Source organism: Rattus norvegicus, chromosome 1 (genome assembly GCF_021556685.1).
Source record: "Rattus norvegicus strain SHRSP/BbbUtx chromosome 1, alternate assembly SHRSP_T2T, whole genome shotgun sequence".
Taxonomy (NCBI): domain Eukaryota; kingdom Metazoa; phylum Chordata; class Mammalia; order Rodentia; family Muridae; genus Rattus; species Rattus norvegicus.
The window spans coordinates 142,637,755-142,665,569 of NC_141534.1; the positions used below are offsets into that span (position 1 = coordinate 142,637,755).

Sequence of the window (27,815 nt, forward strand, 5' to 3'; positions counted from 1 at the left end):
CATCATGTCAGTTTGGTCCCAATGCACTAGAAAGCAAGGTTGTCCTAACGCTGACAGACACTGCACAGAATCATCACTTGGGAAGCGAATGGAAAGGTCAGACTGTCTTACTGTACAGGAGATGGGAACCTTGTTACTGTTTTTGTTACATATAGTGAATGTATGTTTAGTTTTGTTATATTGATCTTTTTCGTTTAAAAATTCCTGTTCTACATTCCTTAAGAACACATATTAACATAGCCCCAGGCATATACTACATAGCTACAATGTCCAGTAGAGAGTTGTAAGATGCTAAAGGGAGTGACTCTATCAGAGAGGGGAAAGAAATATAAAATATTATTGTAATTTCTCTTTACACATTTGTTTCAGCCCACTATCAATTATTGCTAGTTGTTACTATTAGTTGTATTTTCAAAATAAATATTATCACATAGATAGAAGAAAATAAATAACAAGGGATAACATGCTTCCAAATAAATATTTTTAAAAATTAAGTAATAACATATATTTTTATATTATTATTATTACTCACTTGGCTTTCAGAATTTTGCTATTTCTACTTAGGTAAATGTATCAGAACCAGTTTCTGGACCATTCCTATTTTCCCTATGAACTCGTAGAGCAAATAGATCTCAGATGTGTGTACCTCCACTGTATATCTTAGGGGAAGTGAACCAGGAATCAGATGATGTGGAGATGAACTAATACGTGCTTGAACCAAGCTCATGTAATATGATTAACATAGACAGTATAAACTGTCCTTATCAGTACAGGAAGTATCAATATGCGCATGCCAACCTTCTAAATGCATAAGCAAGGAGGGATTCAAAAGGCAGATGGAGAATCTAAATGAGGAAACTATTACTCTAGAGACAAATGACTGTTTCCTGCAACTGCTTCACACTGTAGGATAATTTAAGATCACGAATTTCAGTGACTCAAGAGTACAAAGACAGATGAGCTGAGAGAGATGACTGAGGGAGAAGTGAGAACACAAAATCTGTTTTTAAACGCAATTAATAGGATGGAGACAGAACAGACACAGAGGGAAAACTAATTCATGACTAAGAGACGTGTAATGATCGAATACAAACAGTAATAAAGATTAACATAATTAGAATGTCAACATTCATGTGAAAGCCAGAGATTATAGTGTCTGAGAATAACTGGTCTTTCTTCAATATGAATGGAAGGAAATACAACAGTAATGAAGGAAACAAGATCCTACTACAGTGGTCTGAAATCCTGGACCAGGCACCATGGACTAAAACATCTTTCTAGTCTCTTTTTCCAACATCCTTGAGGTATTGGGATTGTGCCTTCCTCTGTTGATGGGAATGCGGATGCAGGACATGTACCAAATTTCTTTCCACTAGTGTAATTTTATCTTTCTGGGAAGGAAGCACTAAGCGCCCCAGAGAGCCTTGCATTTTTCACTGGTCAGAGATGTGTTACATGGCCACACTTAAATTCATAGGAGTCAAGAGCGGTGTTGTGGCTTTTAATCCTTGGCAAAAGCAAGACAGCAAGTTATGTATGGATATGCAGATTCATCTACCAGAACAAGACTCCATGGGGGTTGTCTGATGCCAACAGGTAGTGGTAAGACTGTATCATTTACAAAATAAAGATAAATGCTAAGAGAAATATTTAAAGCATGTGCAGCACAAATAGTGTGTGTGTGTGTGTGTGTGTGTGTGTGTGTGTGTGTGTGTGTGTGTGTGTGTGTAGACATGGGCATGGTGCATGTGTAGAGGTCAAAGGCACCTCCCATCTTTGTTTGATAGGAGGTCTCTGATTGGCCTGGAACTTCAATGCATAGGAGAGGATAGCTGGGCTGTGTGATTCCACAGAGTCTCCTCTGATTCCATTTTGATGCACAAGAATTACAGATGTTTGCTACTGGGCACAGCTTTACAGACTGCCTTTGGGAAACTGAATTTAGGACCTCACACTTGGAAGCTGAGTATTTTACCAACTGTCATGTCAGCAAGCGAGACTTAAATACAGAGAAAAGTGTGGCAGGATTTTGTGCTTTTCCACATCAATCTGGGTTTTATTTGAGTCAATAATTTTACAGTTTTGGTTTTATCTTTGTAAATTGCAAACATTATTAGAAATGTAGGAAAAAAGATAAAATAGGAGAAATTGTTATCTGACTTCTCTGTTCAACTCTTTGCCCCTCATCTTAATAAAAAGCAACTGTTAACTGGGACACATGCCATGGGCTGATAGGTCATTGGCCCTAGGAGTGGCACCAATTCTACATGGACATATTAATAAACTGTTCCTAAGATTTTGTCTTTCTACCCACAGCGAAGGGCATCTATGGAGCCTCATCAGAGAACTTCCTTATGCAGTAGCTAGTGACTAGTAAAGAGCCCTACAGTGGGTCAACGTGCAGAAAGCAAGAGTATAGGACACCTAGCTCTGTATACGACGTCTATACCACACCCTCACCCATCAAGGCTCATCTTGGGAGAGTAGTAGAAAGATTCTATACACTAAAACAGCTTTTGTTTGACATGACAGGGCCATTGTACACACAAACGCATACCAGTTCATGCACAAGAGTTACACACATCAAGCCAGTCAAACCCCAGTATGGATGGGAGGGGTTCATGAAGTCTAACTTGTCTCGGTTCTGGAAGCTGTGTTAGGCTTCCTATATTTTCAGATAATATTGGTTGTTCTCGGATTTCTGACAGGACTGAAGACTAGTTATAGTCTTATAGCCAACCCAGGCTATTTGGCACTGAAAGAATATATTTGAGAAGATAGTTTTCAAATGATATGCAAGCTTAAACAAGGACATAACATATATGAAATTATATGCTTTTTAACAGTTAGGATAGATAACAGATGGACTGGATGCTAGGTGTATCGCATAGTTTATACTTTACAAAATGGTAATAGTTGTGTTCAATTGATATGTGAGAGGAAAGAGCCTTTTAATGGGACAAAAGGGGGGAAATGTGGGTTGCTGTCTGTATGCAGGTGAGGGCAAGCACAAGATAAGACGAGAGCCTCTGGTTGGACAGTGGAAAAGAAAGTTGGGCTGAGAATTTTAGAGATGAGTATGGAAAGTACAGAGAGACAGGGGAGATGGACAGGAGGAGATAAGAGGGAACCTATAGGAGAGAAAGAGGAGACAGAACCGTAAGTTCTGGAGATTTCTTAGACAGGTGAGTAAAAAATATGTAGGCTGCATTGGCCCCATCTAGGTGTGTAGCTTGTGTTTATATCAATTGAGTTTGAGTTCATTGTGCAGACGTTTGTGTGTTGAGAATTTACTAATATAAGTCTGTAGGATAAATTGCAAGCCTCTAGAATTTTGATCATACCGTGTTATGGGGATTTGTGATCACAGAGGCAATGGCTAAGAATGTGAGCAGAATCCACTGCAAGAGAATCGCAAGATGGGGGGTCGCTGCCTGGTGCTAGTCATGGAGGCAGCTAGACTGCTGGGGCCAGAGAGTAGTCGGCGCTAGTGTGGAATGGTGTCCTTTTAAAAATATCTCACGCAACACACCTCTATCTGTGGAGTTATGGCAATCGAGGGCTGCTGGGGTCATGAGGATCAGCACTCTGCAGAAACTTGGTCTCTGCTAGGGCGATTCCCTCCAGAAGATGGTTCTGCCTCCATGCTCATGTTGGCAACACTAAATGAGTCGGGGGATTTTTAAAATAGACCACGTGAAGTTGGGAGGGGAAATGGTGGAGGTAATCAGGGAGGAATTTGGGAGAGATGGTGAGGGGACTTGATCAAAAACAGATTATATCTGTGTGTAAAATTCTCAAACAATAAGAATAAAAATTAAAAATAATAAAATAAAATGACCCTTCCAAACTTCCAAATTTATAAAGATTGAGAAGGGAGAAAGAGAGAAAAAAACTTTTTTTTTTCTAAGTAAAAATCTAACAGAATCTAACTTTTAAGAGTTTGTCACATATGCTTAAAATTCCAAATAATGTCAGGAAAATAAATTTTCAAAACCTCAACTTTCAAATCTGCAGAGTGGGCAAAAGAAACACAGGAACTTTAACGAGTGTAAAGACAGTGAAAAGGTAGAGTAGAAAGAATGTCTCAGCTGTGGAAAACACAAAGGAAGGCAGCCGTCTGGGCACACCCCAATAATCACGGACTGTCTGAGCTCAACATTTGCATCTGAGTCTGGCCTTGGAAGACTGGCTGTGAGGCATTTAACAGAGACATTTCATTAAATAAGGGCAGGGAGACAGGCAGCCGGAATGAAGACAATAGTTCCAGTAATGGCAGCAAGGCAACCACAGAACAGGAACTGTAAGTGATATTACAGCAGAGAAATACCAGGCAGAAAGCAGAATGGGGACAAGAAGCAGCACAGTGAAAACAAAACAAAACAAAACAAAACACAAAACAAATAAGTGTAATATTATTAAAATGTCAACTTCCGTAAAGGCAGCAGCATTGCTTCTCAGCCAAGTGAATGGACACACCAGGGGAGGGCATTTGACCTCTGCATCTCTCTTCCGATGCAGCAGACCCCAGAGAGATAAAGCTTTAAGAAGACACGGAGACGTGAAGAAAAATGTAATTAATGAACCTAGAATAAAATGTAGGCACGTTTTTGCTCAAGAAACAGAAATTACATATTATTTCCCATGGAATTTTAAAAAGTCATAGACTTATGTGCTACTACTGGGAAAGCCATTGGTCTCGTTTATAGTTGGATGTAGGGGTGAGTTTAATATATCTTTAACGTTTAATCTAATATGAACACTTTTAGGAAGCTAAATAATTATTAATGAAAAGTAATATCTCGCTCCATTAGTTACTCTGGTCACAGCGGGCCACTGTGGGGTGTGTGTGGAAGGGATCTTGGGACCTTTCTCCCCAGAAGGGATGCTTCCCTGGCTCTTTAGAGATGTCACTGAGAGGAGAGGATTTGTCCCTTGTGATTGCCCAGATTCCTCCAGCATTCTTTTGCCAAGACAGGGAATGGGAGGATAACGCCAAGGGATGTGGCAGAGTGGGAGCATAAAAACAGAGGCCGAAGAACACGCTTATGGAAATGGGGACCTGCCGTCTGCCAGGTCGAGAATTTGTCATTTCGCAGGAGATCAGAAGGGCACACCAGAGCCTGGTGACAGTTCTCCAAATGAGCAGGAGTCACCCGTGTAGCAGCTCCCTTACATCTTTTCTATCTGTCTTCTGTTGCCCATCTGAGACCACCCTTTCTCTCCATTCTCAGTGAGTTCTGCGCTTTGTCAAACTTAGGGTGACTGAAGCCTACACAGAGATAGAGAGTGGGGGACGGGATTTATGGCTCTCTCCTTCAGGCATCTGAAGTATCCCTCTGGCATGCAGAAATGATTAGACATTTGAATAAGAAAGCCTGTTTTTTGGCACAGTAGGGGACACCAGCATAGAGATTATGAGGACTGAGTCCCTCAGATTTCCCCTGCCACGCTGGTTTTAGCCAGACTCCAAAGGACGTTCAAAATCCCTTTAGTTTTGGAGTATTTTCTAAGCTTATTTTAACCAAGTTTCTATTGAGAATACAAGGGCTGTTTGTATGAAAGTCATACTGATTACAAGTGATTTATTTTTCTGGCCAGCCCAGTGTGCCAAGGAGGAGGCATCGGAGGGCAAAGCTAGAGTCAAACTCCACATTCGCTATCTGGGAATAAAACTGTCAGGCATGGGAGTAAGCCTATGAGCTACACATCCTCCTGTGAGAATTTGGCCCCCGTCCTGGTCCTTGACTTCCACTTTATTATTTCTTCCTTTACTCCCACTCACTTCCTTTTCGGCTAAGGCGATTTCATCCTGCTCTGGGCTTTGCTCACGAGAGTGCAAACTAGAAGTGCGTCTGCATCTTCTCAGCAAGCTCATTGTTTGGCTGGGTATCTTCACAATTAGATTTTTCGAAATCCTCTCTCCTCATATATCAATTATTCCACTCCCTTAATCATTTTCCTCAGCATTCTCCATGATCCTAGTCATTTATGAAGCTGTCTGGGTCTTGCTAAGAAGTAGTGATACACACGGAAGAAGTTCCCTGTCTACTTACTTGACTACAGCCTTAAGACCTTTGCTCCTGTGGTTCTCCCCCTGCTTCCTGCTTGCGCTGTCAGATCATAGCAACAACTTCACTGTCCATTGAGTTTGATGTACTTGTGGATTTCTTTGACGATGGTGCTTTCCCAAGCAGAGAAACTCAGGAAGTTGATGAGGCTCTGTCTGGATCCGCGTACCAGAACACGTAACCTCCTGATTCACAAGCCAGTTTTACAACCTGTTAGCCTGTAACCTTTGCAGTGCTCAGCAAAGATGTTAAATTGTGGAATGGATTCCTGATTCCATCCTGACAGATAGGCCGGGGAATGGATGTGCCAGTATCCAGAGATACAACAGGCAGCTCTCTATTCTAACGGGACTGTCACAGTCTGAAAATTTACACTGTGGTGATTAAATCATGGTCCGAACCCCATCAAACTTGACACGAAAGGAATAAGCTAGCAAGGCCTTAAGTAAAAGACATAGATATAAAGAAAGACACATATTTCTACAATTTGTCATTTATCTCTTTCTGTAGAACTTGATTCAAATATACTGTCTTTGACACGTTCTTGTCTACTTGTAGACATTATTTTATGATGAGCGTAAATTTTTTTCTTTTATTATAGTTGCTCAGACTGAGTGATTTACTTTTTCAATTGATCTATGAGGGTTTTTAAATGCCTCATTCACTCATATATTTGTTCTTCCATCATGCATTTATTGACAGCTTACTGTAGGGAGGTTATTACATGGACAGAGGGACAGAATACTGTGAGATAGTCTCTGTTCTCAAGGGCTTTCTTCATTAAGGGAAAAGGCAGATGTCAATCAAGCATCTCATAGATTCCTGTAGAAGCATTGTGATTGCTGCTTCCCCTTGAAAGTTGCATTAGTGACGGGCCTATAGGTAGGATATTTCATAGTCCTATTGAATTAAATGTACTTGTGTTTCTTTGAGACCAAGGGAAACAACACATAAACAGGGGTGCCCTTGGGACTGCTTTGAAGGTTAGGTCATTTGGAAGTGTCTAATGTTCAGGGGTGGATGTGGCAATTTCATTTACATGTAATATGTTTTTAGCATTGTTTAGATCATTAGCTTTAAGACAATATCGGTCAGCTTTGAAATATTATAAAACAACACACAAAGTAACTAACTTAAAAGCAAAAATATTTACTTAGTTCTCAGCTCAGAAGTTTAGTTGTAAAGTGCGCCTATGCTGTGTGTCAGTGTGTGTGGGTGTTTTTCACTCATTTTTTAAAAAATAGGGTATCTTACTGGCCTGAAACTCTCCAAGTAGACTAGACTAGCTAGCCTACCAAGCCCAGAGATCTACCTGTCTCTGTCTCACTGCTAGGATTTCAAGCATGTCATACCTGGCTTTTATATTGGGTTCTGGGATCAAACTCAGGTCCTTGTGACAAGCACTTCACTGCCTGAGCTATCTCCCTAGGTCCTAATTAAATTTTGTTTTAAACATTAACATTTTATGACTGTTCTGCAAGCTGCTTTCTTCTTCTCGATGAGGTATTAAATCCTACCTTACTCCTTGTGCACAGACACACTGCATGCATGGAATATTTCTTCAATCGTTTATTATCAGAATCAGTACCTACACTTACCCGAATGAAAAAATCTGGGACTATTGTTTTCAAGAATACTTTTTGGAACTGATAATCAAGAAAGGTGGGCACTATGTTTTGTACCAATTTGTCCTAAAAAAAAAAGTTTACTATTTTGAAGCTCTCCTGACAACTGACTTTTTGACTTTAGCAGAATGCATCTGGCTGACATGTCCCAAAGGGCATGGTCAGTTCGGGTCCTTGTTAATAACTACAAGTTTGACCAATGTCATTTCTGTCCCCTGCATGCAAACTCCTAAGGTCCCGTTCTTAGGGGACCATGCTCTGTGATGTCATTCATGATTCTCTACTGTTATGGAAATTGTGACACTACTCAACAGCTGACTTGTTTCAATTTGAATTGATTCTCTTTTTAGCTTCATGCATGCCTTGAATAGAGTGAATCTGACTAATGAATTTGTAGGCAGGATTTTGGCAACATGAAAGACTCTGGCCTCCCTAGAAAAGTTTTCAAAATTTGCCTAGTGTTTACAAGGAAAATTGCATCTCATAATTTACACCATTTGAATCTAATTTTATTTATCAACAAACATTCAACATATGTACAAAACCCAGTTCTTGTAAAGCCATTTAATCTTTAAACCCGTTTAATCCTATCAGTGGGGTTGTTAAAATAAACATGGATGATTCTAACATGCCTGGGAGTTTACACACTGTCCCATTTGCAAGAGCCAAGATATTGCTGTGTTTATCCTAGACAAGGGATGGCCTTCATTTGAGGATTGTATTGATCTCCAAAGCAAAGATAACTCCACATGCCCAAATCCCACATGAATGTTGTTAACTGCCACTCACAGATCTTAATTTGTTGATCCAGATGTTTATAGGTCCCGAGTATTGGGGGAGATCTGCCACTTCAATATTTAAAAGAATGAAAAGAATTAACTATTTTACTTCTTCATTTTTATGCCTTGCGTTGTCTTGGATGTATTTTAGGAGGGCGTATGTATACAGAGAGGCAAAGAAAAGGCTCCAGCATCATTAAATTGATGGATCAGACACTTAACAATTTTAATGAACTTTCTGTTCTGTTTTCAAAAATTATAAGAACAAAGTTCTTTCCAAAGCTCACTAAATTTTTAGCACCTCATTTATCTCATCTATGGCTCATATATGGGGAGTTTACAAATTATTAGATTTCAAACACCAAGGCTGAGGTATTCCACATGTGTCATTATTTAAAGGTGTTTATGTTAGCACTTTTAAGACGTATTATATTGTTTTTGAAGACTAATAGCCACCAAGTTTTTTCACTTGTTCCCATAATGGTGTTGCTTCAAGAACAAAAATGAATTTATTGAATTAAAAAGCTTATTTAAATTCTTACCCAAATACCTTTACATAGTAAAAGCATGTGATAATGGTATAATAAATATAACTATACTAATAAATATTGTCTTTGTCAAGGCAATATTCAATAATACAACATGCCGTGAATACTTATATTGAAATACTTCATATATTAGCACTATCATACTTTATCTATGGGTTAAAATAATTTTAATAATGCATAATAATAGTTTAGAGTTTCTGTTCTTGAACACTAGACTTGTCTAGGTATCTTTCAAAACCTGAGGAAGACACTGAAGTTTTTTGTAATGCACATCATGACAGATTTCAAATCTTCCTTCTTCTCCCTGGGCCACTTACAGAATAAGATGTCCATATGTTCACTTGTCTAGGAAAATGACCATAGTTTATATGTTAATGAAGAGATGATATTTGAGTTACCATCAAGAAGATAGTCTTTTAACCTAGATGTCACTATCAAGCACATCCATAGCCTACACCTTTTGGACCATGTTGAGAATCTAAGTCATTCTTTCTGTTGGTAAAAAACACCGTTTTGTTGTGCCTTGATCATTTAGCTCCATCATATAAGATACTTCAATAGCATGCAGAGGGTCAGAAGGGTTAGATGCTCCTTAGTTTTTGAGAGTCTTTGAGGACAATTTATACAACAGAGGTGGAGGTTGGATATGTATAAGATGACTCAACTCCATTGCCTGAGAAAGACAATCCTGTAAAACATAAGCCCTGTCTTAAGCAGTGGAGACACTGTCATGTGACTTTATTTTCCAGCCTCTTCCATTTTCAGAATTTTTTCTTCTTGTAACCAATTTATTTTAAGAATGCAATTATACCACAGATTATCCCTGTCCTGGAAACAGAACATTGAGGTTCTGGATAAGCCAATCATGTTCCCTATACATCTTTCTTCATAGTAAAGTGGGACTAGCTTAGATCTGATACAAAAAAACCCAAACCAAGACAGCTGGTAAACATGCGTCACATTGGGAATACATTGTGAATTCCAGTGACTGCCAGTCCATGTTAAAGGCAGGACAGACCATGTCATTATGTTGAAGGCTATATTTTGTAATTCTTAAAATGACAAAAATTTTGTACAGGGTGATAAGAATGGATCGATCTGCATTTTTCTACTGCTGACCTCCAGTTGAACCAGCACCATTTGCTGAAAATGCTATCTTTTTTCCATTGGATGGTTTTTGCTCCTTTGTCAAAAATCAAGTGACCATCGGTGTGTGGGTTCATTTCTGGGTCTTCAATTCTATTCTACTGGTCTATCTGTCTGTCTCTGCACCAATATCATACAGTTTTTATCACTGTTGCTCTGTAATACTGCTTGAGTTCAGGGATAGTGATTCCCCCTGAAGTCCTTTTATTGTTGAGGATAGTTTTAGCTATCCTGGTCTTTTTTTTTTGTTATTCTAGATGAATTGGCAAATTGTTCTGTCTAACTCTATGGAGAATTGGGTTGGAATTTTGATGGGGATTGCATTGAATCTGTAGATCGCTTTTGGTAAAATGGCCATTTTTGCTATATTAATCCTGCCAATCCATGAGCATGGAAGATCTTTCCATCTTCTGAGATCTTCTTCAATTTTGTTCTTCACTGTCTTGAAGTTCTTATCATACAGATCTTTCACTTGCTTGGTTAAAGTCACACCAAGGTATTTTATATCATTTGGGACTATTATGAAGGGTGTCGTTTCCCTAATTTCTTTCTCGGCTTGTTTCTCTTTTGTGTAGAGGAAGGCTACTGATTTATTTGAGTTAATTTTATACCCAGCCACTTTGCTGAAGTTGTTTATCAGCTTTAGTAGTTCTCTGGTGGAACTTTTGGGATCACTTAAATATACTATCATATCATCTGCAAATAGTGATATTTTGACTTCTTCTTTTCCAATCTGTATCCCTTTGATCTCCTTTTGTTGTCTGATTGCTCTGGCTAGGACTTTGAGAACTATATTGAATAAGTAGGGGGAGAGAGTGGCCAGCCTTATCTAGTCCTGATTTTAGTGGGATTGCTTCAAGTTTATCTCCATGTAGTTTAATATTAGCTACTGGTTTGCTGTATATGGCTTTTACTATGTTTAGGTTTGGGCCTTGAATTCCTGTTCTTTCCAGGACTTTTATCATGAAGGGATGTTGAATTTTGTCAAATGCTTTCTCAGCATCTAATGAAATGATCATGTGGTTTTTATCTTTCAGTTTGTTTATATAGTGGATCACATTGATGGTTGTCTGTTATATTAAACCATCCCTGCATCCCTGGAATGAAGCCTCCTTGATCATGATGGATGATTGTTTTGATGTGCTCTTGGATTCGGTTTGCAAGAATTTTATTGAGTATCTTTGCACCGATATTCATAAGGGAAATTGGTCTGAAGTTCTCTTTCTTTGTTGGGTCTTTGTGTGGTTTAGGTATAAGAGTAATTGTGGCTTCATAGAAGGAATTCGGTAGCGCTCCATCTGTTTCAATTTTGTGGAATAGTTTGGATAATATTGGTATGAGGTCTTCTATCAAACCAGATACACTCAAACTAATAGAAGAAAAAGTGGGGAAGAGTCTCGAACACATGGACACTGGGGAAAATTTCTTGAACAAAACACCAATGGTTTATGCTCTAAGATCAAGAATCGACAAATGGGATCTCATGAAACTGCAAAGCTTCTGTAAGGCAAAGGACACTGTGGTTAGGACAAAACAGCAACCAACAGATTGGGAAAAGATCTTTACCAATCCTACAACTGATAGAAGGCTTATATCTAAAATATGCAAAGAACTCAAGAAGTTAGACTGCAGGGAGTCAAATAACCCTATTTAAAAAATGGAGTTCAGAGCTAAACAAAGAATTCACAGCTGAGGAATGTCGAATGGCTGAGAAACACCTAAAGAAATGTTCAACATCTTTAGTCATGCTGGCAAAGATGTGGAGAAAGAGGAACACTCCTCCATTGTTGGTGGGATTGCAGACTGGTACAAACATTCTGGAAATCAGTCTGGAGGTTCCTCAGAAAATTGGACATTGAACTGCCTGAGGACCCAGCTGTACCTCTCTTGGGCATATACCCAAAAGATGCCCCAACATATAACAAAGACACATGCTCCACTATGTTCATAGCAGCCTTATTTATAGTAGCCAGAAGCTGGAAAGAACCCAGATGCCCTTCAACAGAGGAATGGATACAGAAAATGTGGTACATCTACACAATGGAATATTACTCAGCTATCAAAAACAACGACTTTATGAAATTCATAGGCAAATGGATGGAACTGGAAAATATCATCCTGAGTGAGGTAACCCACTTACAGAAAAACACACATGGTATGCACTCATTGATAAGTCGCTATTAGCCCAAATGCTCGAATTATCCTAGTTGCACAGAACACATGAAACTCAAGAAGGATGACCAAAATGCGAATGCTTCACTCCTTCTTTTTTTTTAAACCTCTGCAATTATTAGTTTATTAGTATCATCCAGGACTCATGTTTAGTATTCCTCCTCAAATTATAGAACAAAGGCAACTGTAAAGAACCCAAGTCAAAATGATATAACAGCACTCCATCACAAAAGCGCGGAAAATTACAAGAACGCTATTTTAAAACACTGGCACTTTAAGAGAACGATAATCTCAAAAAAAAAGAAAAAAAAAGAAAAAAGAAAACCCATAAATTGCCAAATTGTTCCCTAAACTAAGCAGATTAATGAATGAGTTCGGGCTTAATAAAGAAAAAGCAAATGGCTTGGACAACTGGTACTAATATGCAAAGTTTATCTGCTTTCCTTGTATCTGATTTATAAAGGGACAAACCACAATATAGGAAAATATACCCTTCACTTTAAATGTGGCATAATTTTAAAAGCTGGCTCAACTAATTAAACATACCTTTAAACAGTCAAGTTTCCTGAGCAAACTGTATTTAGATAGAAGGGCAAAGGCATTACAGCCAGCTTCTCATGATAGCCTTTGATGGGACTAAGGTCAACAAATAGTACAGCAGTCTTGTATTTTAAACTCATGCTTTTGAGGATACATTCTCAGGTCTTTAGTAGGGGAAACTGCAAAATATAACTGTCATTACACAGTAATGGCAGTTAAAGGAGTCCTCAAGTAAGGAGCAGAACATACTTTTCTATTAGTCCTTCAAGGACAGACTTTCAGACTGTTTGATTCTAATAATCCCATGGTGTGACAGAATTGATCACTCCTTGCTTTGCTAAGTAGAGTATCTCTTATCCAACTGATGACAATTTTGGAGAATTCTTCAACTGTGGATGAACATGTTACCCCTACCACAATATGCAGGGTGTGTGGACAAAAGATTTTTCCAGCTAACTGTGTGAAGATGCACACTAATAATCCATGTGACCCAAAATGGGCAAAAGCAAAAGACTAGCTTCCCCTTGAGAAGAAAACTTTCAGACCTATGAAAAGGACAACAGTACTAATAAAAAAAATTGTATTTACTTAGAAGCATTCAGAATGTCAACAAAACAGCCGCCATTTTTTTTGCAATTACAGAGTGGTATTCAGTTAACAGAACAACAATTACCTTCGTATAAGCTGCATCAGAGACAACTGAAGATGAAAAAAAAAAGAAAGAAAACCAAAAGAAAAAAAAAAAAACAAAAACAAAAAAACAAAAAAAGAAAGAAACCAAAAACCAAACTACTGTCCCCATATATAACTAATTTGTGCTGTGCACCAACAAGAACCTGCTTTAATTTCCATGCCAATTTACAACCCCCAGACTGTACCAGGCAAGGTTAGTGGCTATTGAAAATACCACCAGGACAGGGCTAGCTAAAGACACATTCGGTAGTGTGTTAACTATACAAAAAAAGACACTGTACAGTTTAAAAACAAATCTTACACAGCCTTACATTTCAATTCTTTTCTTTAAAAGGAGTGAGTTGTGTACAGGGCGTTTAAATGCTTTATAGACAAGAAAAAAACTGCGCTAGAACCAACTTATTCATCATCATCTTCTTCATCTTCGTCTTCTTCCTCCTCTTCCTCATCCTCTTCATCCTCCTCGTCGTCTTCCTCTTCCTTCTTTTTCTTGCTCTTCTCAGCCTTGATCACCCCCTTTTTCGCTGCATCAGGTTTTCCTTTAGCTCTGTAGGCAGCATTATCCTTCTCATACTTCTCCTTCAGCTTGGCGGCCTTCTTCTCACAGGGCTGCTTGTCGTCCGCGGCAGTGTTGTTCCACATCTCTCCTAGTTTCTTCGCAACATCACCAATGGATAAGCCAGGATGCTCGCCTTTGATTTTTGGGTGGTACTCAGAACAGAACAAGAAGAAGGCCGAAGGAGGCCTCCTGGGGGCATCGGGGTCCTTGAACTTCTTTTTGGTCTCCCCTTTGGGGGGGATGTAGGTTTTCATTTCTCTTTCATAACGAGCCTTGTCAGCCTTTGCCATATCTTCAAATTTCCCCTTTTCTTTAGCAGACATGGTCTTCCACCTCTCTGAGCACTTCTTGGAGAACTCTGAGAAGTTGACAGAAGCATCCCAGTGCTTCTTCTTGTGCTCCTCCTGGCAGGTTTGCACAAAGAATGCATATGAGGGTAGAGCGCTTACCTAGGAAGCGCAAGGCCCTGTGTTCGGTCCCCAGCTCTGAAATAAAGAACCAAAAAAAAAAAAAAAAAAAGAATGCATATGAGGACATTTTGCCTCTCGGCTTCTTAGGATCTCCTTTGCCATGTTTAGTTGATTTTCCTCCGTGAGGCACAGAGTCTCCCAGTGCCCATCCGGCTCTCGCTTGCCCCGGTGCTGTCTCTATGGAGCTCAATGTACTGCAATGGCTGTGAGAGCGGGAGCCAGACGCAGCCTCCTCACTCTCTCCGCTCTGTAACCTCACTCCTTCTTTAAAAGGGGAACAAGAATACCCTTGGGAGGGAAAAGGGAGGCAAAGTGTAGAACAGAGGCAGAAGGAACACCCTTTCAGAGCCTGTCCGGGATGTGGCCCCTACAGCCACCAAACTAGATAAGATGAATGAAGCAAAGAAGTGCAGGCCGAAAGGAACCGGATGTAGATCTCTCCTGAGAGACACAGCCATACATAGGCGAATACATAGGCGAATGGCAGCAGCAAACCACTGAACTGAGAATAGGACCCCCGTTGAAGGAATCAGAGAAAGAACTGGAAGAGCTTGAAGGGGCTCGAGACCCCATATGTACAACAATGCTAAGCAACCAGAGCTTCCAGGGACTAAGCCACTACCTAAAGACTATACATGGACTGACCCTGGACTCTGACCTCATAGGTAGCAATGAATATCCTAGTAAGAGCACCAGTGGAAGGGGAAGCCCTGGGTCCTGCTAAGATTGAACCCCCAGTGAACGTGATTGTTGGGGGGAGGGCGGCAATAGGGGGAGGATGGGGAGGGGAACACCCATAAAGAAGGGGAGGGGGAGAGGTTAGGGGGATGTTGGCCTTGAAACCAGGAAAGGGAATAACACTCGAAATGTAAATAATACCCAAGTTAATAAAGATGGAGGGACAAAAAAGAAGTAAACAAAAGTCTTCCCTTAAAAAAATGACAAAAATTGAATGTTCCTACTTCCTACTCAATTTCGGAGGATGCAAGTAGAAAAGAACGTGGCCTGTCATATTGGAAAACTTAGCTCCATCTGACACACCTGAAAGATGCGAAAATTTCAACTCAGATAAGATTTGTAGAAATGCCATGAGGAGCCCTCAAGTTGAATTAGGGAAGGGCGATCTGACTATATCTCTGTCATGGACCAACTTAAGCTTGCATAAAGGGTTGAGAGAACTTAATGATCAATTAGTGACTTAATGATCAATCACCATGAAACCGATCAAGATGCTGAGAAGAATCAAAAAGCAGGAAATCCTATTTGGACCAGGACATATTTTTGGGTCAAACCATTCCCAATTTTTTTTTGACAAAATTTGAAGATTATTGTGATTGTGCTTTCAAAACAGTCACAGTGTGCTTTTTTAAAGGTACGTACACACACTTACCTTTTGACATATGACTTACAACTTACACTTTAGAATATTTTCACAATATTAATTCTTAAAGTAATTGTTCTTGAAACAGGTAACCAATGAGCATTTTCTATTAACAGCAGAGCAGTGTGTCTCTCATGTAGAAGAAACTGTTATTTCAGTGAAGGTGGGTGGTCAGATAGGACTAAGATTCCACAATTTAGACATTAGCACATTTTTGTAGCCCACTTTTTTGCAACAAGCTTCCTCTCTGTCCCTGCCAGCGGGGACCCAGTTATTCAGGGTCCCGAAGGGGCGCTACCCTTGGGCCTAAATGGGGAGCGAGAGAAGAAGGAGACCAAGCAAAAGTTCTGTTGTCAAGGTCTCATTTATTGAGAGAAATGTACAGCATTTAAAGCTCTGAGGCTGGAATAGAAGCAGGAACTGAAGCTTAGGGTAGGGGAGTTTGGGAAATGCCCAAGGATATAAGGTGAATCACTACACTGCAAGATATCCTCCTATAACAAAGAGGCAACAGTCTTCCGGGGACATGTTCTTTGAAAAGGTCGAACCCTTCTCAGGAATCTGCTCAGGGACATCGGGTGCAGGCTGAAACATCCTGTCATTGCTCCCAGGGTCTTCCTGGGAGAGGCTTTAGTTCAACAATCTCATGTCTGTATGGCAGTCATTTCAAGGTTAAACCTCTGTGGCCATGCAGCCCAGAGTCACGTAGCCACCTTGAGCTATGCAGTCACAAAGTGGCCAGGCCCAAATCCAATACGGCTCCCTACACCTCTCCTCTGTTATATTTGCCCACAGATCTCATCTAAAACTTTAATTTTCAAAAAAAGTTTTTTGAGTTTATGATTATTCTTTTTACCAGGCATGATTTCCCTCTTGTTGAGTGGATCTTAAATCCAGTTAGAGAGCTGTTGATTACTTCCAAGGTATGTGTGCCACTTCTGAGCCCTTAGGGTTATTAGTCCATGCTGGTCATTAATGTGGTTTATAGGCATAGCTGGGTAGGACTTGATTGCTTTGCTCCCTTGGAAACTTGTATGGCATCTTCTGGTATCATGAAAGCTAGTCCTTGGGGAAGAAAGAGGTATTTTAGTTCTCTTCCATCTCAGGGCTCTCTGGATCCTGTGTCTGAAGTCAATGTTTTTTTTTTTTTTAGCAATAGGGACTTACCTTCCACCTCTCGGGAAGCAAGCCAAGTGTTGAAGAAGTGTTATGTAGTATAGTCTTTGGCTCTTGGAGGAAGCACACTAACCCCAAATGGGAAGATTTCACTTAAACTATATAGGTGTATTTATACATTGAATTCTGTGTACATTCAAGATTACTCTGTGTGTGTGTGTGTGTGTGTGTGTGTGTGTGTGTGTGTGTGTGTGTACACTGGTTGGTCATTTATTCTTGGTGCTGAATAATATTCTCTTGAATAGATGTACCACAAGCTATTCATTTCTCTACTGGAGGATACTTTTATTGGTCTAAGTTCTTGCCATTACAAATGAAGTCACTATAAATATCCATGTGCAGACTTTTGTATGGATATGAGTTTTCAACTTGATTAAACATCAAAGAGTGCAATCATTGGGTTATACTGTATAGGTTAATTTTGGTAATAAACTTTTTGTTCTAAAAACCCTTTCCTTTGTGGCATTTATTCTATGGTATTCTAAAGTGTCTTAATTAGAATTTTATTGTGACGAAGAGACATTATAACCCTGATAACTTTTATAACTTTTATTTGGGTTAGTATAAAGTTCAGAGGTTTGGTCTATTATCCTCATGACAGGAAGTATGGCAGCATGTAGGCAGACGTGGTACATCTGGATTAGCAGGCAGCAGGAGGAGAGTGAGACACTGGGTCTGGCTTGAGCATCTGAAAATTCAAAGCCTATCCTCTGTGACATACTCCTACAAGGACATACCTACTCCAACATGGCCACGCCTCAGTAATTCCAGTTCCTATGACTGCATGAGGGCCATTTTCATTCAAAACACTCTGAAGGACTATGACCACAGTTACAGTTTCTTAGTAATAAATCCCATCTTTTAAACAAGTAATGTTGATACTTTCTCCTAAAGCATCTCCTACTATCTGGTATATGAAAACTTTGATTCCAAAAAGAAAAAGAACACTCATGGTATAAAGAGCTGGAGAGTTTTCTTACTCCATTCAAATAGAAATTATTAAAAAGGCAAAGGGTAGCTCCTTTAGAAATAACTGAGCTTTATATTCAGTTAAGAGTGGTGTAACACTGATTATTCCATAGTCATTTAGCAACACTCTGTAAAAGTTTATTTTGCATATATATGCTTACTTATAGACTTTGCACATTATACATTTATATATACATATTATGTATAGGATTAAAATTGTGCATTAATATATAACTTACTTTATGAATAATTTAAGGAAAGTGAAGCTGTTTACCTTAAGTGCTAAATAGAGAGTCACATTCTTAAGTAGAAAGAGACTCTTCTGTGTTGGGAAGCCCATGATGATTCCAGCCTGCTCGTTTCTTCTCAGTTATTAGATTTCTACTTCTGGTGTTGGGAATTCTCGCAAACCTTTGGCAGCCTCTATACTGCTGCTGCCTGCAGACTTGGAAGAAGTTCTAAACCATCTCTCATTTGCAGAGCCTCTGCATATGACAAGCCTGGTATGGTGGGGCTCGCTCACTGCAGAGCTGTATTCCAGATCTCTGTCTCAGAAGTAGCCATCCTCTCTCTGCCTCCCTGGTGTCTGTTATATACCAAATCAGACTAGGTTTTGGGTTTCAGTTTCTGTTACAATTTATAATGATTGATGATGGTTCCCACAAGTAGCCTTTGACAGAACCTGGATAGAGTTGGGTGTACAAGTGTGTTTCTTTCTCTTCTCCATTCCAGAGAGAAATGGAAACGCTCCATGCTGGGCATCGTATCTGATTTAGCCTTGATACCATATGCTCGTGGTTTTTCTTTTCTCCCACCATACAGGATCCATCTCGATTTTGATCTCTGTGTTCTTCTCTTTTCTGAAATTGATGATCAGTTGAAGTCATGTGTTGCCCATTTTTCTTGGTCACCTGGCTCGTGTGTGTGTGTGTGTGTGTGTGTGTGTGTGTGTGTGTGTGTGTGTGCCTGTGTGCTTGTGTGCCTGTGTGCTTGTGTGCCTGTGTGTGCACTCACATATACTATGTTTTTCTACTCTTCTATTTCCTCTTAAGCTAGGCAGGGGGCTGGAGGGGTGGGAATGCACCAGATGGCATTCTGGGTGTCTGTACTCATGGCAATGTGTTCAATTCCTATAAAGGACCTCCTGTTTTATCCAACTGTTATTTAACTTAGTCCTATTTTCACTTTATCCTTAGTTATAATGCCCCTGCCTCCGTCTGCTGGTTTAGCGTGGATTTATCTGTTCGTTGTGCCGGTTATCCTTTCATGTTGACACAGGCTTCTTCCTGATGTTTATGTGATAACTTTTTTCCCTCCTCACATTCTGTTTGAGTCACTTTCTCATACAACTGCCCTAGCGCCCCTCTCCCAACTTTCAGCTGACCCTTGCACAGATGGTCTTTTTGCCCATTTCTTACCTTTCTTTCCCTTTCTTACATTTATTTATTTTATGTTTATGAGTGTTTGGTTGTGTGTGTGTGTGTGTGTGTGTGTGTGTGTGTGTGTGTGTGTGTGTGTGTATGTGCACCACGTGTATGCCTGGTGCCTTTAGTGGTCAGAAGAGGTGTCAGAACCCTTGGAACTGGAATTATGAATGGTTGTAAGACACTGTGTGGATGCTGTGTAAACACAGTTGAGTCCTCTGCAAGAGCAACAAGTGCTCTTAACTGTTGAGTCCTTAAGTCCCCAGCCCTTGTCTAACTTTTTAAAATACAATTCATAACATTTAAGAGTCTGAAGTTAGTGCACTTTAAGAAACACTGCTGTTTATTGTTTCTTTAATGATATTCTCCAAGACTATAAACTCTTTAAATACAGAAATTGTTTTGTCAATTTGTTCTGGTATGTAGTTGATGCTCAGTAAACACTTATCATAAAAACAAATGACACATTCAAGATCTGCCTCCAATGAAGTTCTGTCTTTGTCTCCATGACTACCACTGAATATCTAAGTCTCAAGATGTAGTGCGATTGTTCCATACCGAGCTGAGTCAATCATCGAACTCAGCTGAGCATGTTTGTTTCATAGTTAAGTGTTGACCCCGGGATCTTGTCTGACTATAAACTGTAGCCCATATCTGAAAGATAACGAAGTTACACTAAACAATATTTTTGAATACCTAGAATTATGTTGACCATGTAAGAAAAGTTGAGAACTAGTTTTAGAATAAGGCTGTACCTCAGTGTGCTGCTTGCTAACTCACTGCTGGGTCTTAGGTGGGCTGTTTATCCTAAACTGAGTAATTTTATTATCCGTCATTCCCATGAAGCTCAAAAGTGATGTACTTTGGTAAATATAGGACATGTAGCATTTGCCACTTACAGAGGTTCCCTTAGTAGTGGTAACAATTACTAACACGACTTTCCTAATGGTTCTTAAAATTTATTTCAACCTGAAGAAGTAACTTGCATTATCACAACTCTGTAGCTCTTTTGTGAATGGTTGGCAAGAGGATATTTACACATTTGTCAACAGTTTAGTCTTAGCCTTTGCTGAGGAGAGTGGGAGCATCTGTCATATCTCAAATCCTGACTGGAGTGTCCTGCTTTGAGGAATGGGTGGAACAAGAGTTGTTCCTCTTTGTCTTTGGATGTTGTCATAGTTCGTTGGATCAATATGTTCTTCAAAAAATTGAAGAATCCATTCATTGGTAGGAACATGGAGAAAGTTAGAGGAAAGAATTTTTTTTTCAGTTCTACTTTCCATTCTGTAGGGCGGCCCACTCAGCACCCAAACCATATGACATGGTGGTAAGGAAGGATGAACTTAAGGATGAGATAAACTTAAGAAAAAAATTGTATTCCCTGTCCCTTCAGAATGTTAGCTGCAAGATGCCCACATCCAGAGGTGACAATATGCTATCCCAAAGCCACAAAATGGGGCTCCAGTTCACTTGTTATATGCAGTGGGCTTGGTTTCTTCAAGTAATTGTGCTTTCTTACTTGTTTAAGTCCCAATGCCTCATATTTGACCTTTTTTTGCTTTTGAAGTAGGGTCTCACTATGGAGCTTAGTTCATCTTAGAACTCATGATACTCCTATCTCAGCCTCTTAAATGCTACTATTACAAGGCTGTGCTGCCATGTCCACCTAAGTGTTGCTTTCCATTGGCATAGGCGTTGGCTGACTAAAGTAGTTGTCTTAATTCTGTTGATCATTCTTGTCTTTCCTGCTGTATTGAAACAGGTTAGGAGAGTCTTGCTCAGAGAGTAGACCATTGCTATGCACTTAACTAATGACTAGACCCCAAGCAAAGAACTTCTTGGTAGCATCCAAAGCCACTAGAATAGTGAGTATTTTCTATTACTCATTACTTTATTCTAGACAATTGTTCTTGCTTAAATCTTACATTGGCGTACCTCCAGAAACAACATCTTTACTGCTAATTTTTTTAAAAGGCAAAGCATTTGTAGTATAATCCTTATAAACACACACACACACACACACACACACACACACACACACACACACAAACACACACATACAGACACACGAGTATTGAGATTAAAGTTTCTTGGCCAGTAATATATTACATACTGCTCCAATGTTTTTTATTACAAGTCCAGTAAAGTTAAAAACCTATAAAATTGATAAACCTACCACATGGTCAAGTTTGAAAAAAATCTCTGGACCTAGGCTATCTAGCAACTTTTCTTTTCGAAGCCAAATATGTTCCCTTGTTCCAGTCAAGTTTTCACTACTGTTCTTGACTGTGCATTCTCTCATCTCTCTAGTTCTCTAGTGGTCTCCTTTCTTTGGTGATGTGTGTGTGTGTGTGTGTGTGTGTGTGTGTGTGTGTGTGTGTGTGTGTGTGTTAGCCCTTTGCTCTGTTTTTGTTGAATTTTCTTGAAGATACTCTCTGTTTCCATGGTTACAAACTATTGTTGCTAACGTAGATATTAGTAAATAAACATTTCCATGCTTGAGTGCCCTCCAGCACTGTAGGCGGATGCTTGCAGCAGTATTCTAACGAGTTTCGGGCAGCTTTCATGTAGTTTATCTACGTAAATTCAGCATGTCTTGAATGAAAGCCATTGTTTTCTCTAAAGATAGGGCTTCCCTTCTTAGTCAGTCAGGGGCTTTCTTGTGCTTAGATTTACCTAGCCTAAATGTTTCAGGTTGTCTCCCAGTTCCTCTCTTTCTTTTTTTTTCCTGCTCTATAACTATGTTTTCTGAATAATAATGATCATTTCAGTTTTCCATTACTGACATCATATGTAAGAATTAAAAACAAATGAATCATGTCTCATTGTGTAAAATCTTGAATTTGAGTTCTTTCGATTATCAGATGTTGCTGTTAACTATGGTCTCTATCATTTCCCTAAGTGTGCTCTTCATCATCAATGTCGAGTCCCAAATTATGCTCTCCAAAGTGACAACGCTTCCCTGGTGCATCAGGACTCAGCTTCCATTTGGCTATAACTTTGACCGTGTCATATAATATTACCATTAGGATCATATTTATTTTTATATCATCATGTTACTTGGTACAATCTAGAAAACTAAGGTCTGAAGTCATCTTTAATGTCCCTGTCAACAGTCAAAGAATGACCAGGCCCTCATTGATTCATCACCAGATCATTTACTAACCTGCCTTAATGTGCACATGAGGATTTGCTCACCCAGGATTCTGGTTCATCAGGTCAGAAAACAGGCTACACAGTTTACAATTCTGTTCAGCTCTCAACAAATGTGAGCCTGCTGGTGAAGACTCATATTCTGAGGAAGAAGACTCCGTTAGCCCATCCTTTCTCCTCACCTCTCCTCTGTTCTCTGAACCTATCATCTTCTTTCTTGTCCCACGGTGAAAGTATTCTGTAGATCAGTCATACCAGGTCAGTTGTCTCTGTAGACCTGGCTGGTGATCTAGACTAGGTCAGGCGCCTACTTTGAATATCCCTTATCTTTTCCTGTTTTTGATACTTCTACTTTTCTCTTCTAACTTGTTTTGGCTTATTGCTGCCTTCCTATGTAATAGTCTTTGCTGTGTTATGCAACAAGGAGGCATAACCTAACCACAGGCACATGTTTGGCCCATGCCTTAAGATTTACTAGACTTCAGTACAATGAACTAAATAAACCCGTGTTCTTTTTAAATCGCTCAGTCTTTTGTGTTTGTCCTAGTAATGGGAAGTAAATTAAAATCCCTTCACAGGAAACATTGGTTTAGAGAGAACTGCAACATGGAAGATGCTGTTTGTTTTTTTTTTTTTTTTGAGAAAAGATATATTACAAATGACGCTAGTAACTTATGCTTAAGGCAAGCAGTGCTGTGTTCCCATCACCTCAGAAGGCTAAGGAAATAGGCCAGAGGGATGAGATGGTCCCTTCTAGGCTACCCACACATGCGTCCCAAACCAGGAGTCCTTTTTTCCTAATGTCATACAGATTTTCTCTCATCAGTCAATTCCTTACCCCAGAGTACCCTTTGCAGTATGTTGCCTGATGTTGAGACAGAGCCAGCAGCATGAAGAAGACAAATGAATGAGAAAACCTAAGAGTAAATAAAATAGAAACAAAGTGTTTGAGTTATAATTGCGTCTCCTCCTTAGCCTCCAGAACTCCTCTGATAGCAAATCTCACAGTGCAGACTCAACAGCAGAGACAATCTCTCAGCTTAGAGAAAGCAGCACAGGGAAGTCTCCAGTCAGTGGGGCCAGAGTCTATTGAGAGACTCCCTGCTACTCACTAAGAGCCACCCTTTTCTCCCCCTAATTGAATTTTGGCTTCTGCAACTCTACTCTTCTAACTCCATGGAGACTGACAAAATCCTGATGCTACAGTTCATAGGGTCTTTGTTGTGATGGGACAGGACAGAATCAGAACTTACGGAAGTAGCTCAACATGTCAAGGAAAAGAGTAGAGCAGCCAAATGGGCTTCACAAAAATGGATTAGGAGAGAAGGAAAGTAGGCAAGCCAGAAGACAGAAAAGGTCTGAGAATGATCCAGTCAGGCACCTACCCCACTGGGCCACCAGCCAAGTCTATAGGGATCACATTAATGTGTCCTCTCAACCCATTATTCAGACTCAGTGTGCACATGAGGATTTGTTAGAAGAGAATTCTAACTCAAGAGGTGGGGAGTACCCAGGAGATTCTACATTTCTCTTTGGGTTTCAGTAAATGTGGGGTTGTTTATAGAGACCCACTCACTGAGTAGCAAGGTGCCCTATTCTCATTGTTTCAACCACTTCCTCCAAAGCCTCACATTGAAATACCATGGACATATGAATTTCGTCCCCAATAAATAATCTCCAGAGGATACATTTGAAGGAAAGCACTGAGAGTGCTACAGTGTACTCTCAGACATCAGGAACAAACTGAGGGCTCACTAAAACCTGTAACAAGAGACGCTCTCTTCTGTGGGAGAAAGCAATGGGCTTGGAGGAAAGTCTCCATCCTAAGGAAACAGCTTCTCCTCCCACTGTGTGCATGTTTTCCAATGTGTCCTGGGCATGAGTGGTTGAGGAAGTTGTCACTAAGCTCCTGTGTTCCCTACGCCTTCTCACCCTGTCCCTCCCAATCATCCTTCAGAGTTGTCACATGTTTTCGGGTACAAATCAAGAAACTTAACACTGGCTGATGAGGGCAGTACCTAAGGAAAAAAAGAAATGGTGGAAGGTGGGAAGTGATGGGGGAAGGGAGGGTATTTTCAGCAGCAGGGGGACCTCTGAGACCCATTTGGAAGATAAACACCTCAGTTAATGTGGTTTCTACATTTATACCTCTTTAATGGTCAGCAGAGATCAATAGAACTCCTTCTACGCATGGTTAGTAATGAGTCTGATAGGTGGCAGCAATGAACACTCTACCTATGGGATCTGAGGGCTAACAAAAAAGACCATTGAACACTGACCTTTGCTTTTTTTTCCTCTTTCCCCCCCAGGGCAGCCACGGAAGTTTTGGCAGTGTTGCTGAAATCCAGTAAGCATCTCTTTAAAAGAGGGGGTTATCTCCTCCTGTTTGTATTTTTGTAACAGGTACTCTTTTGTTCCATGGCTCCATTCTGACCTGTGAGGAAACAGAGAGCTGTGTCTCAAGTCTGTTGGCAAAAGAGAATTTGGTGACTGTAGAAAAGAGAGTGGGTATATCTCCATGTGGACATGTCCACTTGGAATCTATGATCATTAGTGTTGATTGTCAAGGGCACAGACTCCAAAATCACCTGGGAGAATGGTCTCTTGGCATGCGTGCGAGGGATTATCATGATTGCATTAATTGAGATGGGAAGATCTGGCCAAAGTAGGTGTCACCATTTCCTGGTAGGGTCCATCCTTTGTTGTTCTCTACTTCCTGGCCGTGTATATAATATGCCTAGCTACTTCAAGTTCCTGGTGCCTTAGTTTCTCTGCCATGATCAACTACACCTTGAATTATGAGCCAAGATAAACCTTTCTCCCTTGGGTTGCTTTTGTCAGAATATTTTATCACAGAAAGAAAAGTAGATCAGACGAAGACAACTGTCCATACAGGGGAAATAAGTTGTCTATTGCAGCCCTGGGGACCCTTCAATTCTTTTGGGTAGAAGAAACAAGCCTTATTACTAGAATAAATTTCAGCCCAGGGGACTGTCCAGTGGAACAAAAGTTTATGTATGAGAGAGTAGGTAAATGAATCTTGCATTCAGTTTTTAACTTAACTCATTACTTTCTACATACATGGGCAGGTAGGGTGTTGGAATTACTTGGACAATGTAGAGGTTGCTAAGTTTTATTTTTATTAAAAAGTTATTTCTTTTCTCAACTATGTGACTGATTGCAAAAGAATAGCTTGAAGGTTCTGAATTATTGTGAGTATTTTTTTTCTTGCCTCATGGCCTTAGCCTAATTACATTGGGAGTCAATTTCACGTGTGCAATATAATAGACAACACGATGCACTTGGGAGTGAAGTCTTGGCTTAATGTTTTTATTCCTCTCCTCCTTACTGCTCTGTCTGTTTTAATTTGGTACTGTGGAAATCACCTTCTTCAATGGTGATATTTGGTTCTTTATAGGAAGCCTGGGGCCTGTGTGAAATAGGTGAACTTTAATAAAGCTTATAAATAAATAAAAATAAAAACACTTTCTCCACCACCTATACATCTCTGTCAACCAGAAGCATGAAGAAAAAGCCAAAGTACATGACGTTTCCTTTTATAGACTGGAGAGGAAAATGAAGCTTGAATTCATTTCATTGGTTGGAACCTCATACAGTATGGAAGTCTGTCCACAAACACAGATTTCAAACATGGGGCAGGTGGAAGGCAGTGGGAACAGACTAGGAAGGGAAGAGAGGGAGTCTATGGACTACTTAAGATGGAAAGATGTTACTTGTGAGTTCTGGGGAGGAGGGAGGAGCTGTTGATTCTTCAGAGTCAACTAATTATAGGTTTAAGCTCTTGATTCTTATTATGGCCAACAGTGTCTCTCTCATTCAAATGCTTGGCATAGGATGAAGGGTTGGGGATAGGAAGGAAATGAGCTTTGCTCCCTGGGACACCAGTGAGTGGAGTACTTTGGGACAGAAGCTTTCTCCCAAGTCCTCCCAGCCCAGCTTTGGCAATAGAAAACTTGACTCTTTCTGGGAAGGGAACCCTGAGGGCAAAGTAGAGCTATCTTACCTCCAACTCACACTCACATTTTGACCTTAAATTTGAAGTTAAGTAACCTCTCATAAAATGTACCTATGTTGTGAGAAATCTGAGAGTAGTCTCATATTCCTCAGTTTTAGTGATAAAGAGCATGGTAACCAGTAGTATAGAAAACCAGCACTATGTGCCTATGAGCAGATCAGTCACACACTGGCTGGGTGTTCCACATGCTAGCCTTACTTCATAAGCTGAGCCCGCAGTGGTAGAGGGTTCAGCTCCGAGTTTTCTAACTCATATTCTTCTTTTAGGGCAGTGCTTCTCAACCTTCTTTAGGCTGTGACCCTTTAATACAGTTTAATACAACGTGGTGGCCTTCAATTATCAAATTATTTTTGTTGCCACTTCATAACTGTCACTTTGCTACTGTTAGGAATTGCAATGTAAATATCTGATATATAGGATATCTGATATACGGCTCCTGTAAAAGTGTCACTGATCCCCTCCATCCCTGGGGTGACAGGGGTCGAGGTGTATTGGTTGAGAAGCGCTGTGCTGTTTTAGAGGTTGGCTTTTGACTTTCCTCCTTTGGAGAATATACTTTGGATCACTGGTTAGGTGCCCTTGCTTTCTGTTTCCAAAGGCTCTCCTACATCAGTGCCTTGATGTCACTGTACTGAAGGGGTTTTTTCTTTTCTTTTATACTTTTATTTATTTATTTTTGTCTTTATCTTTCAGCAGGAGCTTTTAAGGGACAGGGGTTATCTCTATTGATCCGTATGTTTCTTGTATCAGCACAACAAGGCCGGAAGCACATATTTGTTGATTGCAATTAAGTGATTGATTTGTGATATTTACCCACATGAAATAGCAAGGTTGCCCCCTACAACCTAAGTCTAACAATCCACGCTTAGAACGTTTAACGTCTTAACGTTTGTAGTTCTAATCTCTATTTACTTTACTACTAGGCTGCTAGGGAACTGAAAGCCTGCTGTCTTTCACATATAAAGCAGGCTTTACTGTCCTATTAGGAAGAGATATGGGGTTATCTGCTAACTCTTCTGAGCTGTTCATATGGGTCCTTGCCTGGGTCTTTGGTTATTTATACCAAAGAACAG

General features: G+C 40.0%; 1 protein-coding gene and 1 pseudogene across 1 annotated transcript in view; one reads left to right on the forward strand and one right to left on the reverse strand.

Moving 5' to 3' along the window:
* Positions 1-27,815, forward strand: part of Agbl1 (AGBL carboxypeptidase 1) — an 893,368-nt gene that overhangs the window by 100,231 nt on the left and 765,322 nt on the right. Inside the window, 1 exon segment of the mRNA NM_001432252.1 lies at positions 25,016-25,053. Coding sequence (NP_001419181.1) covers positions 25,016-25,053 — 38 coding nt within the window.
* On the reverse strand, positions 13,763-14,510 carry LOC108349814 (high mobility group protein B1-like; annotated as a pseudogene).